General features: G+C 38.0%; 2 protein-coding genes across 2 annotated transcripts; one reads left to right on the top strand and one right to left on the bottom strand.

The window, feature by feature from the left end:
- Positions 1–1,760: 1,760 nt before the first annotated feature.
- LOC140936302 (selenoprotein F-like) lies at positions 1,761–8,633 on the top strand. The gene is made up of 5 exons (XM_073385747.1): positions 1,761–2,027; positions 3,290–3,353; positions 5,713–5,762; positions 5,948–6,015; positions 6,827–8,633. The coding sequence occupies exons 1-5, from the start codon at positions 1,788–1,790 to the stop codon at positions 6,882–6,884; spliced, it is 480 nt and encodes a 159-aa protein (XP_073241848.1). The 5' UTR covers positions 1,761–1,787; the 3' UTR covers positions 6,885–8,633.
- Positions 8,185–14,819, bottom strand: LOC140936301 (influenza virus NS1A-binding protein homolog A-like). Its single transcript, XM_073385746.1, has 4 exons — positions 14,537–14,819; positions 13,469–14,119; positions 11,643–12,105; positions 8,185–10,746 (listed from the first exon to the last, which is right to left on the bottom strand). Exons 1-4 carry the CDS (start codon positions 14,558–14,560, stop codon positions 9,899–9,901), a joined length of 1,986 nt encoding a protein of 661 aa, XP_073241847.1. The 5' UTR covers positions 14,561–14,819; the 3' UTR covers positions 8,185–9,898.

Raw genomic sequence — 14,819 nt, 5'->3', positions numbered from 1 at the left:
GATGACAGCAACAACGTAACAACAACACTCCCCTCTTTTCCTTACTGTCGATTAACAAATTCAAACGTTTCCTCTTAAATTTCCTCATGAAACACATGATAAAGGCTTCATCGTGTACTGCTGAGTTATGAATGCACTCTGACGGGAGGGCGCTTTTCATTTGTCAGAACTGGCCGGCCTTACCATTGCTCGACCAGTCAGTTTGACAAAGAAATAGTTTTTTTTAACCCTGGCAGGATTAGCTCGGTCGGCAGAGCGCTTGACTGCAGAGCGGGAGGTCTAGGATTCGATTCCCGGGACCGGACTAATACTCAAGCTTTTAAAAATAACTGAGAATTAAAGGTACTGCATTAACGGCTGGATCTTCACGTGGCTCCAGGGTTCGCACCGTGTCTTAAAGAGTCCTTGAATTTTAACGAGACTCCTTGAAAATTCTTTGCAACTCCTTTAAAAGTCCTTGAATTTTCTTCAACTTTGAATGTGGTGGCCTGGAAAGTGTTTTTTAATGCTTTTTGGTTTTCCAAGAAAACCGTATAACCTCCACCCACTTGTAACTGCTCTGTGGTAGTAGCCAACTCGAAAGCTTGGCTCCTTTGGCTGCTACACACTCTTCCGTTTTTATGTTTAATTCAATGTATAGTTAGCTCTGTTTTTTTTTACTTCTTCCTTTTTTCCTTATTGTTGTATTGTAATTGAATAAGTGTGAATAAATGAACTTGAACTTAAACAAGACAGATTATAAATCATACTAGAGACGTTCAAAGTAATTTACGTAAACAGGAGCCGACGTAAAGCATTGTTTGTTTTATGCAAGAATTAACTATTAATTTAAGACAAGTAAACTGAAAAATGTAGAGAAGTTGGAAAGGAAACAGTTCAAGCCTTATACTGGGTGAATGGACTGAGAACGTGCATTTTTTCACAATGTGTGAAATCACATTCCAGGTAGGTGGTCCTTGAAAATCGAATGTGGTCCTTGAAAAGTCCTTGAAAAATCCTTCAAAAATGGTTGCAATTTTTTGTATGAACCCTGGGCTCGGCTGAACACGTAAAATGGCGGTCGCGTCACTGGTAGGAGACGTAAAAATAGTGTCCCCAATTAGTGCTTTCGTGCTGAATACATTGACACTCAAATAAAGTGCATTTTTTTTCCCAGAAGGTTTAGATGAAAAACTATCTCCTTCGTGCCTAGAATTTAGGATTTGGCTGATGTTGCTGGAAAGGTTCAGGTTTGATTTAAAGTAAATCGCCACGGGAACAGTCTGACCGGTCAGTTCTGACAAATGGAAAGCTCCCTAAGATTGACATGAAGTCGGAGTAGATTGCAGCCTGAATTGTAGACGATTACTTCCAGTCGTTTTTACTCCCTCAGACTCTCAGTTGCTGAGAGGAGAAAACGAGCCACAGTACTCGTCTGAAATTCAGGCTAAGTAGATTGATCAATACATAAATTCTTCTAGACTTTGAGCAGCCTCTCTTTTTCTTCAGATTTTAAGTAAGGGGAGTGCACGCGCGTGCGAGCGTCGAGCGGCGAAGCCACGAGACGCGAGAAACGAGGGCGGCAGCCGGAGAAGAAAAACAGAGAGTCTCTCTTTTTCCGTGCCTTCCCCGTCTCGCCGCCTTAAGTAACCCGCCTGGTCATTTGTGTGTCTCGAACGTTTTGCTCGATGGACCAAGAAAAAATAGAGATTGCTCGTAGTCAGTCCTTCCGACCCAGGTTTAAGGTTTGACATGACCCAGGTTGCTCTCAGAAGACCGTGAAAGCCTGGGTATAGCAAAGCTTTTGCATGGTGTCCACAATGGATTGGACGGGTTATTTTTCTCCATTTTTGTCCGTTTTCTTTGCTCTCATTCAGCTCTCTGTCTCAGAATTAACGCCAGAGCAATGTAGAGAATTAGGATTTTCGGTTAATCTTCTCTGTAGCTCGTGCGATGAATTAAAACCCTTTAATCTTACATCGGAACCGTCTCTTGAGGCGAATTGTCGAAAGTGCTGCCATGCAGATGAACAAGAAGAAGCCACTAAGGTTTGAATTGCGTTATTTTTGTTACTTTTTATGAGAGTTTCGTTCGAAAGAAAGATATTTGTTCCCTTTTAGAGCAATCTATTGATGTCAATTTATGTTGTGTCGTTCTTGTGGTCTGTTTGTGACGTCATCACCGCCATCTTGGCTACAAGCTATGGTGCCGAATTCGTGAAAATCGCTAATTTGTTATAAAGATGTTCTAGGTAGTGTTTATATCATAATTTTAGTTCATATGATAAGTATAGAATCTCAGTTCAGAGAGAAGAAAAGTTAAGACCTTGAAGATCAAACTGAGAAGCGCACTATATGCATCAGTCAATTTTCAGCTGTGCCCATGCCTCCCCCCCCCCGGTTCACTTCCGGGCATTAGGGAGCTTTAACAATGATGATGGCAAAGGCAGTGAAAATGTCTTGATAAAAATGAATTTGCATTTTTCAAACTTTGTTGCCTTTTTTTTGAACTTGCTTTTAATTTCATCATCATCATCGGTTGGCCAAAGACAAGTCGACCATAAGTCGTCTCCAACTGGCTTGGTTTTGGGCAATGCACATGATATTATCCCCTGAGAAATGCTTTTCCGTTCTATCCATATTTGCTGGACTTGGCTGGAAAAGGACTTATGCCGTCTCCTTGGGGATCTTCACCCGTGGGGGCTCATACAACCATAAGATGTTAGTGGGTTAATGTCAAATTTGGGTGAATTTCCTGGGGAACCACACCTAAGGGTAAAGTTTTTACCAGAAAGCATGCTGCACATGCAAAATTGTTGCATTGCTTATTAAAACCTATTGGTTTTTTGACATTCATGTTGCCTTCATAGTCATTGTAACAAAAGCTCCCTGGTAGCTTTACTTTTGTTTTGGATGGAAAATTCCTGGGGTGACAGTGACAACACTAAAGAAGCCAAATGCCCCATAGTGGGGATGAAAAAAGAGCTGGGCAAATGTCCTGTCCCCAATCAACACTTCAGCAGTTTTTATTCATTGCAGTTCCACTTCCAGAAGTGATGTGTGATTTTTGATTTCTGTACTCATGCCTCTCCATCATTTATTGTTTGTAATAGCATTATCTGATGTTAATCAAGACCTCATAAACAACGCTAATAATAAGATTCTCATTTTAATCATTTTTTATTAATTTTTATATTCATATTGCTCTGAGTTATAACAAATATGTCTCTGCAAATGCAATATTAAAATATATTCTAAAACCAGTATTTTTGGTTCTGAGGTCTAACATTATTATATTTTTTGTTATTTAGAAGTATGCCTTTGGTACCCTTGAAGTGTGTAACTGAAAGTTGGGAAGGTTCCCTCAAATACAGGGTAAGGAACACAGGCCTGTTTCTGGCAACTTTCGCTGATTGAAAGTCTTTGTGCTTCTGTAGAATTTTAAAGGTGGGGTCAGGGTATGGTAAGGGGTCAGGGTAAGGTATGGCAAAGAAAGTACAAAACATGGTTTTCATAGCAGGGTTTTATCCTTGACCTCAAATACTTCTTGAACAACCTCCCTAGTAATTTATTTTAGTATATACTAAAACAGTGGATAGTGTTTTTCGCGCCCTCTGATTGGCTACTCAATCAGTGAATATCCTGCACTATTCACTGATTCACCTCCAGTTCCTCCGAGCGAGCGACGCCAAACTCGTGTAAGTTGTAAGCAAAATGCCTTCCCGGTTTGCTGCCGTAAACAAACAAAGAAATTTCACAACTAATCAAGCAAGCTGTTTCCGAAATACACGAAGAAGGTGACGAAGTTCGGATTGGAAGTTTTAACAGGTAAAGCTTTGTCTTTTTGACTCGAATTTATCGATAAAACCGGTGAAAAAGTTTTTTGTTTACAAATGCAAATGAAGCTTAAGTCTTGCTTACTTTATTTAGTTGAGTTGTTCATAAATAAGCTTAAAACTAAATTTAATAATCTTTTTTTATAGAATGATTTTAAATACAAAAAGAATTCACAACTGCTTTTGAAGAAATTTGCCCGCAAGAGCTAAACAAATGCCTTCAAAAGTTTTAGTTGCCGGCAAGAAAAAGCGACGGCCGCGGCCGCCCGGTCATTAGGCGCCAAAATTGTAATCGTTGGCAATAGTATTTGAGTTAAAAATCGCCGTTTTTGTGCTCTATTATCTCACTGTTTTAGTATATACTAAAACAATTATTCACCTCAGTGTCGGTGGCTAGTCGTGGATATTTACCGAACTGCTTCGCAGTTCGGTAAATATCCAGGACTAGCCACCTCCACTTCGGTGAATAATTGTTATTTAATCAGTCAGACTAGTGACTGGTACTAGCTCAACTTTTTTAGTACTCACGCTTAAAAAATGTCCTTTATTTGGGTGCCAGTGTATGCATTTACATAATTTTTTTACATCTCTTACTGGAGACAGCAAATGTCTAGCTGTTTGCAGGGCAAAGTAGGTACCTTCACACCCTGACTGAGTATTGGTCTGGCCATGGGGATCAAACTTGTGACCTCCCGCTCTGAACCTGCGAACTCCTACTCTAGCTGCCTCTTAACTTGAGAAAAACACTAATTATTATTAAACATATAAATTAAAACTTTGTGGCTTGGCACATGACTTTCAAACGCAGGTCGCCAAATTACTGGTAACAACTTTCACCATGTTAGTTGCCATAATTTTTTTAGTCTCCATGCTGTCCAAAATGGTCACAGCTTAGAGGCCTGCTTATGGGAAGCACAGAGGCACACAATTTTTACCAACTGAGGATACCGGGCCCAACATAAGATATTAATTTTATAAGATATTTCTCAACAAAAGCCCACTGTTATACAGAAATACCTAAGATACTTCTCAGCTTAGGGTGCCTGTTTAAATGAGGGACCAGGTGAAAGAGGCAGTTAAATTCAAATTTTCCTGGCCCAGAAATGACCCTGAAAAAGTCAGGGTATGGGGGGGGGGGGGGTGGAGGGGGTTTGGGAGGGAGTCCTTCCCTCTTTTTATCACAGTCAAACCTCTCCACAATGGCCACTTTGGGGACGGAAGAAAGTAGGTAGGGGTGAAATATGACAATTTTTTTTAGGGAGTACAACATGTTTATCGAGCTGAGTTCATGCTTACTGTATCCCATTATGTATCTATAATAATATTATAAAAAGATAAAATACACGAAAAGCTTTATAATGAATAAAGGTTTGCATCAAAATGTTAACATGACAAAATGAGCAAGGTTTGCAGCATTCACTATAAGTATTGTAGCCAATTTAGCTCACTGCAGCAGTATAAATGGAACACAATCAAAGTAAGACTGCTGCGATTGATCACCAACGCGCTATACGGATCAAATTTCATGACCATCCTTGACTTTTTCACCAGTAGCTGAAAAAATTGGTCGTTGTTGACAGGTTATTTTGGCAGTTGGGGACATGCTTTATTGGCCATTGCTATTGTAGAGAGGTGGCCGTTGTAGATAGGTTTAAACAAGAGTCAATGTATGGACTGTCCACTGCGACAAAAAAAGTGGCTGTTGTAGAGAGGTGACCATTGTGAAGGGGTGGCTCTTAGTGTAGGTTCAACTGTATTAGCAATTTTGTAAAGAGGGCTTTTTGGCCTCAAAATATTTTATTCAGTGAAACAAAATATTCAGTGAAATATATTGTTTCTCTTGATGTTCTAAAAGGGGGTTGCATCAGTTCTGATATGTTATATTTTGTTTGTAACAGCCTTCGTCCGGAGTGATAGGCCTGCCAAGTTTCCTAATCTTAGGATAAACGTAAGTTGTCCATCTCTCGATCATGGTCAGTTATTTTTATTCCCACTGCAGTTGGTGCTAGTAGGTAATTTTATCAATTTTTCAGTGACCTGCAATGTTGTATCTAAATCCATAGTAAGGGCGTTATTCTTATTATCCTTTTGCATGTATGAATATGTACACAAAGTGTCATTCTCTCCTTACAGTTTGTTCGAGGGGCCGATCCAATTCTTAAGCTTCATGATGAAAACAATGAGGTTCAAGAGGAGTTAAGGTGAGTGAACAAGTTCTCACTAAACTCTTTTTTGATGAAAAAAGCCTTATCAATGTAAGTGCAGTATTGATAGTAGTTGTCCAAGCTCCCCTATGCACACTTCATAAGCAGAAAGCTCAACTTACAGCCACCATGACAAATTAACAAATCGAGAACAATTTTCCATGCTCTGTACTCTTATCAACCTTAAAAATGTGGTCAAAATGTTCTAAACTCAAGTGGAATTACAAGCTGCAGGCGAGTGGTTTCATTGCAAAACTTTGATCATTTTGAGTACAGATGATAGAAATTGTTTTCAAATAATTGTTTTTTTTTTTAATACAGTAACATTGACTGTTTTTTGGGTCCATTTCAAACTGCACACACAACAAATTATGAGAAAATCAAATTGGGCCACCGTCAGGTCATTTCCATGGCCTGTACTCTTATTGACCATTGCTCTTGACCAATCAGCGTGCTAGAAATCACTCAGTTATTGTAAAAGCCCCATTAATTGAGCTACTTTTGTAGGTTGCAATTTTTGTAGGTAGTCTTTTGCAGCTTAGGGAGCAATTACTCCGGCAGCTAGATTAGCCTCCTGCCTAGATTAGAATTTTAGCTATTGTCTAGGTGGTCTTTTTACCTCATTTTTGTAAGTAGTGTTGTCTTTGTCCTCCTTTTTTTCCTGTGCATGGTTTAAAAATAAAGACCTTGTCTTGTCTTGCTTTCATCAGTTGACTTTTTTGGTGATCATAAAATACAGTCACAGCAATCTTGTGCAAACCGGGTTGTAGATAATTTATCATTTCACACAATGTATTCTTTCTTTTAGTATTGAAAAATGGAATACGGACAGTGTGGAAGAATTTCTTCTTGAGAGACTGAGATAAACGTCAAGAGGGAAATGATAGTCAAAAGTGGAAACTTTTCACAATGTAATGAAGGCTTCACCTGAAACCTGTTACTGGTGTGTGAAGTTGGAGAAAATGCTGTGTAAAGGACTTCCATGTGATACAAGAAAAGGATTGTAAAGTTATATTAGGTTTAATTGAAATATTTATTGTCACCTTGTCTACAGCCATTAGAATTAGCCATTACAATCTCTTTAACGTAGTAGCTGTTAAGTTTGTTTCAAAGCAATGCTGTTTGATGCTATTTTTTTTTTCAAACTGCATCTGTAGAGCCTTTTTCTTTGCAAAAACTATTTTCGCCGAACTATTCACAACTCAAGTAAAAAATATCGCTGATAAGGGTGAACGACATTTCGGTGTCATCTTGATGCCATTTTCAAGATGATACCAAAACATTGTTCATTCTTATCCGTGTTATTTTTTACTTGTTTCTGTATAACTAAACCTTTGCTTATTCACAACTCCTTCATAAAAACCTGTAAGATTATTTTTGACAAAAAAAGTAAAGTACTCTACATATTCTTATAAAAGGATAGCAACTCAAGGAAGCATTGTTTATATGATGACTTTACAGTAAACTTAACATGAGCTCGTAAAGTTGGAAAGTTGAACATGATCCCGATGTTGCAGTATCTGTTATGTACAATATGTAGTTTTTGTTTTTTCTGATCAGTTACTTTGGCAAGGGTATTAACAAAGCAATAAACAATTGTTTTGAATAACTTTGTGGTTTTAGAAGTGTTTAAATTTGAGGATACCTTGCATTGTGTGAGAGCTGTTTGTTATGTTTCAGTCCAATTTTTCCTGAAAACGTTGGTAACCAAGTAAATGGTGGATAAGTTTGCAACATCATAATTCTTAACTTAAAAGTGATGTAGTTTACAAGGCTATGCTTTTGTCATGTTTATTTGTAAAAGTCCCAATAATGACCACATCTTCACCATTAGTTATTGGGCAGTAATAGTAACAATCTGTAAACTTACTGAAAAAAATGCCATATTATGATCCTTCCAAAAATAAGCCCCAGGGCTTATATTTTTCAAAGCCCCCTTTTGAGCCGCTTCTATTTGTATGGAAGGAAATTTGGGCTATTGATTTAATGGGGGGATTTTTGCATTTGGAGGAGGGGAGTCTCCCCTCATTTTTTTTCTTTGTGAATTTTTTCTCATGCGCTCTACTGTCTGAGCACCTGGAACAGGCTAACCCAGCCAGTAGAACCTTTTGTTTCCTTGCTTGATTCTGCTGTACTCAGTCCATGCACACAAATAAAAACATCTGCTCACAACACTAAATTTATTGCCATATTTTAATCTCGCACACAGTGGTAACTAAATGAAAGATTTGTTCATCATGTATGTATAAGTTGTAGTTAATTTTTTATTTCAGTTAATTTTTGTTTTTCCCTTGTTTCAAATTCATTAGCATACATTACCATAATTTATCCAAAAACTAACTAAAATAAAAAATTAGCTACAAAATGATGTACAGCAGGGCTCACTTCTTTAAGCATTACTCCACTTGCCCTTAACTAGTTGTACTTTCTGATTAAAATATGACAATTCTATTGTCATTCTTCTGGTGGAGTTCTATAGGTCAATCAAAGAAAATTGTAAAAAGTATCTTAAATAATTTAATGTAACCTCACACTTAATGTATTTTCAACAACAAAATTTAGAAACAATCTCACACACTTTACTTTTATTCTCTAAAGTGAAGAAAAAATGAGAACTCTGATAAAATAGAACCTCTAACCTCACAGGCTCAAACAAATGGGCAGTGATGAACTTCTCCTTACAAAAAATCTCTGCGTTTTCAAAAAAATAAGAGGACTGACAAACAAGGAGAAAAGGTCTTGATTTGTATATTATCATCCATGGTACCATAAAAAAATGTATTGAGTTGAAAAAAGATTAAGTTGATAAAATGGCTTTGGCAGAAACAACATTCAGAGGCTGTTCAACCACAACGTTGAAGGCTTTTTGTCTCATTTCTTGTTTGTTTGCCTTGTCAGCAGCAAGCAGGCTCAGCTGTCTTGCTTCAACCAAAGAAATAAACATATATGTAACAGATGCAATATTATGGTTTCCTTGGTTTTTACATTCCCTTTATTAAGATTAAAAGATTTTATTACTGCAGTACATAAAAAATTGAACTGGAACAAAATCTTGGAATGCTAATAAAAAATTGTAGAAAAATTAAGTTAAAAGTTGAGCTCATCTACTGCTTTTCCTCTTAATAAATTAATCATTAAATAATCATTAAACTTCTGGGCTAAGGTGTTTGAAGCAGGTAAGCTAAAATCCTGGGCTAATTTGCTAGCCCCAGATTTGCGCTAATTGTCCTTCAAAGAACTTGGCCCTGTTTGTCATCTTTACATTGTATTTTTCTTGAAGGAGATATTCTGGTTGGATGGTATTGCCATTTGAAACTTTACTTACAATTTTGCTAAAAAAATTCACCAAATCTACATTTAGCATAGTTACTGACCAGACATCAAAGAGAAAAGGCAAGTCTGTAAATATTTCCAAAGAAAAATATGCAAAACAAAGAACAGATGTGTACCTTAGCATAAAATTATACCACATCAAGCCAAACAAGAAAAATAACAATATTTCCCTGGTGGTAACTAATCAGAGCCGAAAGTTCAATCTCTGACTTCATTTAGCACGCTTAGCTAATTCAAAAGCTTTTTTCCTTAAAAATAGTTAACAGAATTAATTCTCTTCAATAACAATTTGTTGGTCAATAATTTTAAACCAAATAGAAGGTAGAATGGATTGTACTCTACCCCCTTATCCAACCAGGTCCTTCAATAATTCAAATACGTTTTTTTAAGAACTTTAAAACTTTAAATAACTTATAAATAATCATCATTACCATTTATGGCACTCTTTCACAAAACAGCCAACAAAAGAGCTGCTGTTCTTAAACAGAAAAATCTGAATGGCACCACAATCACTCTAAATGTACATGGAAGGTTCCCAATAGTTTCTTCAATGTTTGCAATTTACAAAACAGTACCACTTGTCACTCGTGGGGTCATAGCATTCAAGGGAGTTCAAGAATGAAGAGCCACCAAACCCACCCACTGCATAAATGTGGTCACCGATGACAACTGCCGTTACATTGTGACGAGAGGTATTAAGACTGGCCACGTGTTTCCATTCATTTGTGGAGGGGTCATAGCACTCAACACTGTTAAGGAAGTTTGTCCCGTCATAACCACCAATCACATACAACTTGCCGTGAAGGACTGCAGCACCAGCACCGCGGCGGGCAATCTTCATTGGTGGAATCAAAGACCAAAGATTTTCTTCAGGGTCATAGCATTCCACAGTATTGAAACATGTCCATCCATTGTAGCCCCCAACAGCATATAGCTTGCCATCCAAAGCTTCCACGCACAAGTTGTTTCTTTCAGTGTTCATGGGTGCAACTCTCCTCCACTCTTTTGTCACAGGATCATACATTTCAACACTTTTCAGGTTCCTGGGACCTTCATAGCCCCCAACAGCATAGATGCGTCCATTGATCACCCCAGTTCCAAAGTTGCAACGGCACTGCAGCATGGATGGTGCAAAAGTCCAGGTGTTTGTAGTTTCATCATATGTTTCGACTGTACTGAGTTCTGTGTGTCCATTTGAGCCACCAATGGCATACACCTTGCCGTTTACCACTTCAGACTCCAGCCTTCCTCTGGAAGAATTCAAGTTGGTGACAGGCATCCACTCGTTAACCTGTGCATCATACAGTTCCACAGTGTTCAGGCAGTCACCTCGGTCATAGCCACCAATTGCATACAGTTTTCCATTGAGATTTACTGCTCCCACGCTACAGCGACCTGGAAATGTCAGAGAAAAAAGAGAGCTCTTAATTTTTTAAGCTCTAAGATCCACACACAAATTCTCCAGACTGATCTCCATATGTTTTGCTAAAGAATGAGTTGAGAGAATTTGATAAAAGAGTGAATCATTTTCCCTTAGATGACCATTTTACTAGTTCTCATCACCTTTTATCTTGATTATGTATCAATTTTGTAAGGAGAAAATTGATGTTGATCACTCTCAGGAGTTAAAGGGTCTACAATGTTTGGTGACCTTAGGCTTTTCAAAGTGGCCAGTCATAGGATCAATACAGACTACATGAACAGGTACAGCTGAATCATTGAAAGAATTTTTTTTCTATTGCAGTGTCATCTGTAGAGAAACTTGACACAATTCTAACATTTGGTGTTGTAGCTGAAATCCTGCATGCATGGTTTGGCTATTAACGTTTCAGGAAGCCTTTGACATGGTACTACTTGTTCTGTATGTAGTTCTCACTTTTGAGTCCTATGGTGTGATTAAACAACTATTGGATGAGGTTCTTGAGAAGTCCAGAATAAACAAGGTCAAGGAAAGTGATTTGCTTGGAGCTGACAACACTTACTGAGACCTTGATCAGTCCCGAAATCACAAAATCCAAATCTTAAAAATTATTATACATTGTTGTGAAGAAAATGACGACACTCAAAAGCAGTTTGACATTGAACTTAAAAATCACGCAATTTGTATGTAACCTACAGAGTAAAAGTTCTCTTTTTGGCCATATAATAAATCCTTTATTGACCTAGCTTGTTCGGTCAAGATGGCTGAATACAAAGAACTTGTCCAATATCCAGCATCTTGACCTCACACTTGGTCAATAATGCATATACATTACCCAGGGAAACTCTTGCAATTAGAAGCTTGTACACACCTCTGTTCATTGGGGCTATCAGAACCCACTCTTCTCCGGATGATGAGTCGCCAGAGTCTGAGCTATTGGAGCAGTATTGGGTTTGTGAATGTATTGATATCGCCACCAACAATCCTCCGACAACTGCCAATCCCGTACAGCCATTGTCACTAGTCTGGACAGCACCAATCAAACGGAAATCCTTCTCCACTATCCAAGACTGCCTCTTCTTGTTATTATTGTTTTCAAGAAGAACTATCAATTCCTCCTCGTCTTCACTGCTGTTTGCCTCATGTTTGGACAGCTGTTCCTGTGAAGTACACGTATATCGGATGTACTCCCTCTGAGCTTCTGTTGTGATTAGTTCAGACTTTTCATCATTTGAGTAAAGATCTTCCATGGTACACTCTTTCAGCTCACCATCGGAAGTGAGGAACATGATGTGGGTTTTTTCCAGTAACACTGTTAAGCTTATATCCCCTTCCTGTAAAAGTAACCAAATAAAAATAATAATTTATTTAAACAGCAATTCCTCTAGTATAGAGTACCTCATCAGGAATGTCTCAAGAATGACAGATAATAACATTTTTCCTGCTTGTTATAAAAAAATACATTGAAAGGGCCCAGACATAACTGTTAACCTTAAAATGTTTCCGTTTTATGGAGTGCAGCTAAGAAAAGAACAGTTTTGAAACAAATGGAATCATTTACATAATTTACTACGAAGAAGGCTACCTTTATTAACAAGATGACAGAGGTGAAAATGAAGCTGATAAAAATTATTCCAATTACTTATCTGTCACAAGGACACACTAATTAGATGTCGGGTCCACTGAGTTCTCACCAGAAAACAAAAACATTGTACAATGTGAGATGGGGTAAGGTAGAGAATATTTTCGAGTCCACCATGTAGGTATCGTATGTTGACCAGTTGGATTTACGTAAACATGGAGCAAACATTTTAAGAACTTTCTCACATTTGAAAGATAGGGGTTTATGTTTTATTCGAATAAAACATTTGAATTGCTACTTTGTATTTGTAGGTGAAATGGTCCATAATTAGCCATGGAAGGTTTCAAATTATGATACAAGTCAATGAAATAGTGAAAAGTGACATAAATATTAAACAGACTGGAAAGACAATTTTCACGAACTATGACATATTGCTTTCCATCACAATGTCTTGCTATGATGTAAATTAGTTGTCAGGGCATTCTAAGCGTCATGAAAAAGGTTCAAAGGAAAGGGAATAATACACCTAAACTAAAAAATGCACTGGTTACAAAAATTAGTTGTGTAGGAGCACTTTCTGAAAATTATTCACGTTGTTTACCACAGAAAAATGAAAGACAAGTACAAAACTTCAACAATCTAATTGTTTGCAGAAAACAATAGGTCGTCTAACTAATGACAGAAGATAATCCAACTTGCTGAATATTTGTCAAAAAATGAGGTTTCACTTCGTTCGAGTAAAGGAACGAAAATCGAGTCAAAAATTTTGTGCACCCTGTTTGCTTCCGGTATGTAATATAGAAAGTCTGATATCACTAAACTTCCCGCGCGGAAAAAAACGCTTTCCCGTGAAACTCTCATAGAATGCACCACATATAAGTATTATTTACTGTTCTGACTTTAAAAAGCGAACTTGAAACCCCCGCAAAAAAAAACTTCAAAACTTAAAATTTCAAACCTATCGAAATATGGGAAAGTCTGTTTAAACGATAACTCAAAATTTCAAAAGTGCGCGCGCGCTGTGGGGGCTTATTTTCTGCGGTCGTATATCCCGTAACATGGAGGTGCAAGAAAAATAATCAACTACTAAACTATGGCTTTTTTAAGTTCCTCACCTCCAGTTGTTTATGAGCCCACTTTATGGCGACATTACAGAGCTTCTCGGAATCGATGCTCTCGTTCTGTCTCTTTCGAGTGGTGGCGAGTTCGACTTGAAGACGCGGCAACTGGAAGAAATCTTTGTTGTGATAAATTTCCTCCACGTGTTTTTCGATGAATTTATCGACTGCGGTCAGCAAATTAGCGCATCTTTGTTGCTCGGCGAAGCTTCTCACAGTCCTCCAATCTAAGGGAAGAATTTTCTCTTCAATAAACTGCTCGCAAGAGTCTTGAACGTCTTTCATGCCTAGAAATTTCGATGCGTGATAAACGCCGAGAACAGTTTCCGCAGACACGTTTAGCTGAGCGGTGTACGCGAACTCGATCAATACTTCCACTGCAGTAGAATCCAAACCTTCCAGGGCCACTGTTAAAACGGTCTCCTCTGTCTCGCTTTGATTTTCTAGCAGTTTAGGAATTGCAGCGGCCAAAATAGAGCGATGACATTTCATCTCCCTGCCACCAATTTTCACAACTGCATCACAGAAGCGCTCGCTTTCCCGTTGCTCGTTGAGGGCTTCCAGCACTTTTCGGATATGAGCATCGTTTTGGAACGATAAACGCCCAGCAGCCGTCAAGCATCGGGTTTTGCCCATTTTGTCAATGTTCTAGAGAAAAAGAAAGATAAGATATTTGAAGACAGGACTTACACATTAATGAAACGAAATCTTAGAATTTCGTACCTTTGTCAATTTCGCAATTGATCATTTCCCAAGAAGATTACGTCAAAAACGCGCGAATATAAATACAGAAATCAATTTTCAGCTAATTCATAAGAGAGTGACAAGTCAAATGAAGGACCCGTTTACCAACTGCAGGTCTTGCTAATCGCATGTAAGCTTATAAACGAATGGATGAAAAAAAATTAGAATTTACAAGGCGACAGGAGTTCATCCAAAACAAACAAACTTCCGAAACATACATCACTAAACTAATATGTTAAACTTTTAAGAGCTGATATTTCCGAACCGAAAACGAACTGAGAAAAAAATATGTGATAGAAAATCGTGATAATAGTTTCTTACCGTCGTTTGCGATGATGATTTCATGTCGCTATATCATGTACGAATCGAACGTATAGTGATGACAACCATAAGTACACAGGAGTTTGAGCAGCTGCGTCGTTAGAGAACAGCTTATTTAAGTTTAAAGCTTCACAGAATGCCTTTGCCCCAAAGCAGAACGCTTTCAGTGCTCAACTCAACAACATTTGACCGTTCGAACGACTACACTGAAAGCAGGAAACTTCTACAATACAAACAACTGCATTGAAATGGCGCTGCTGGTAGTTCGACCACGTGAGGTAAA

The sequence above is a fragment of the Porites lutea genome, chromosome 5 (genome assembly GCF_958299795.1).
Source record: "Porites lutea chromosome 5, jaPorLute2.1, whole genome shotgun sequence".
NCBI classification, from domain to species: domain Eukaryota; kingdom Metazoa; phylum Cnidaria; class Anthozoa; order Scleractinia; family Poritidae; genus Porites; species Porites lutea.
This window is presented reverse-complemented; position numbering and strand designations above follow the sequence as displayed.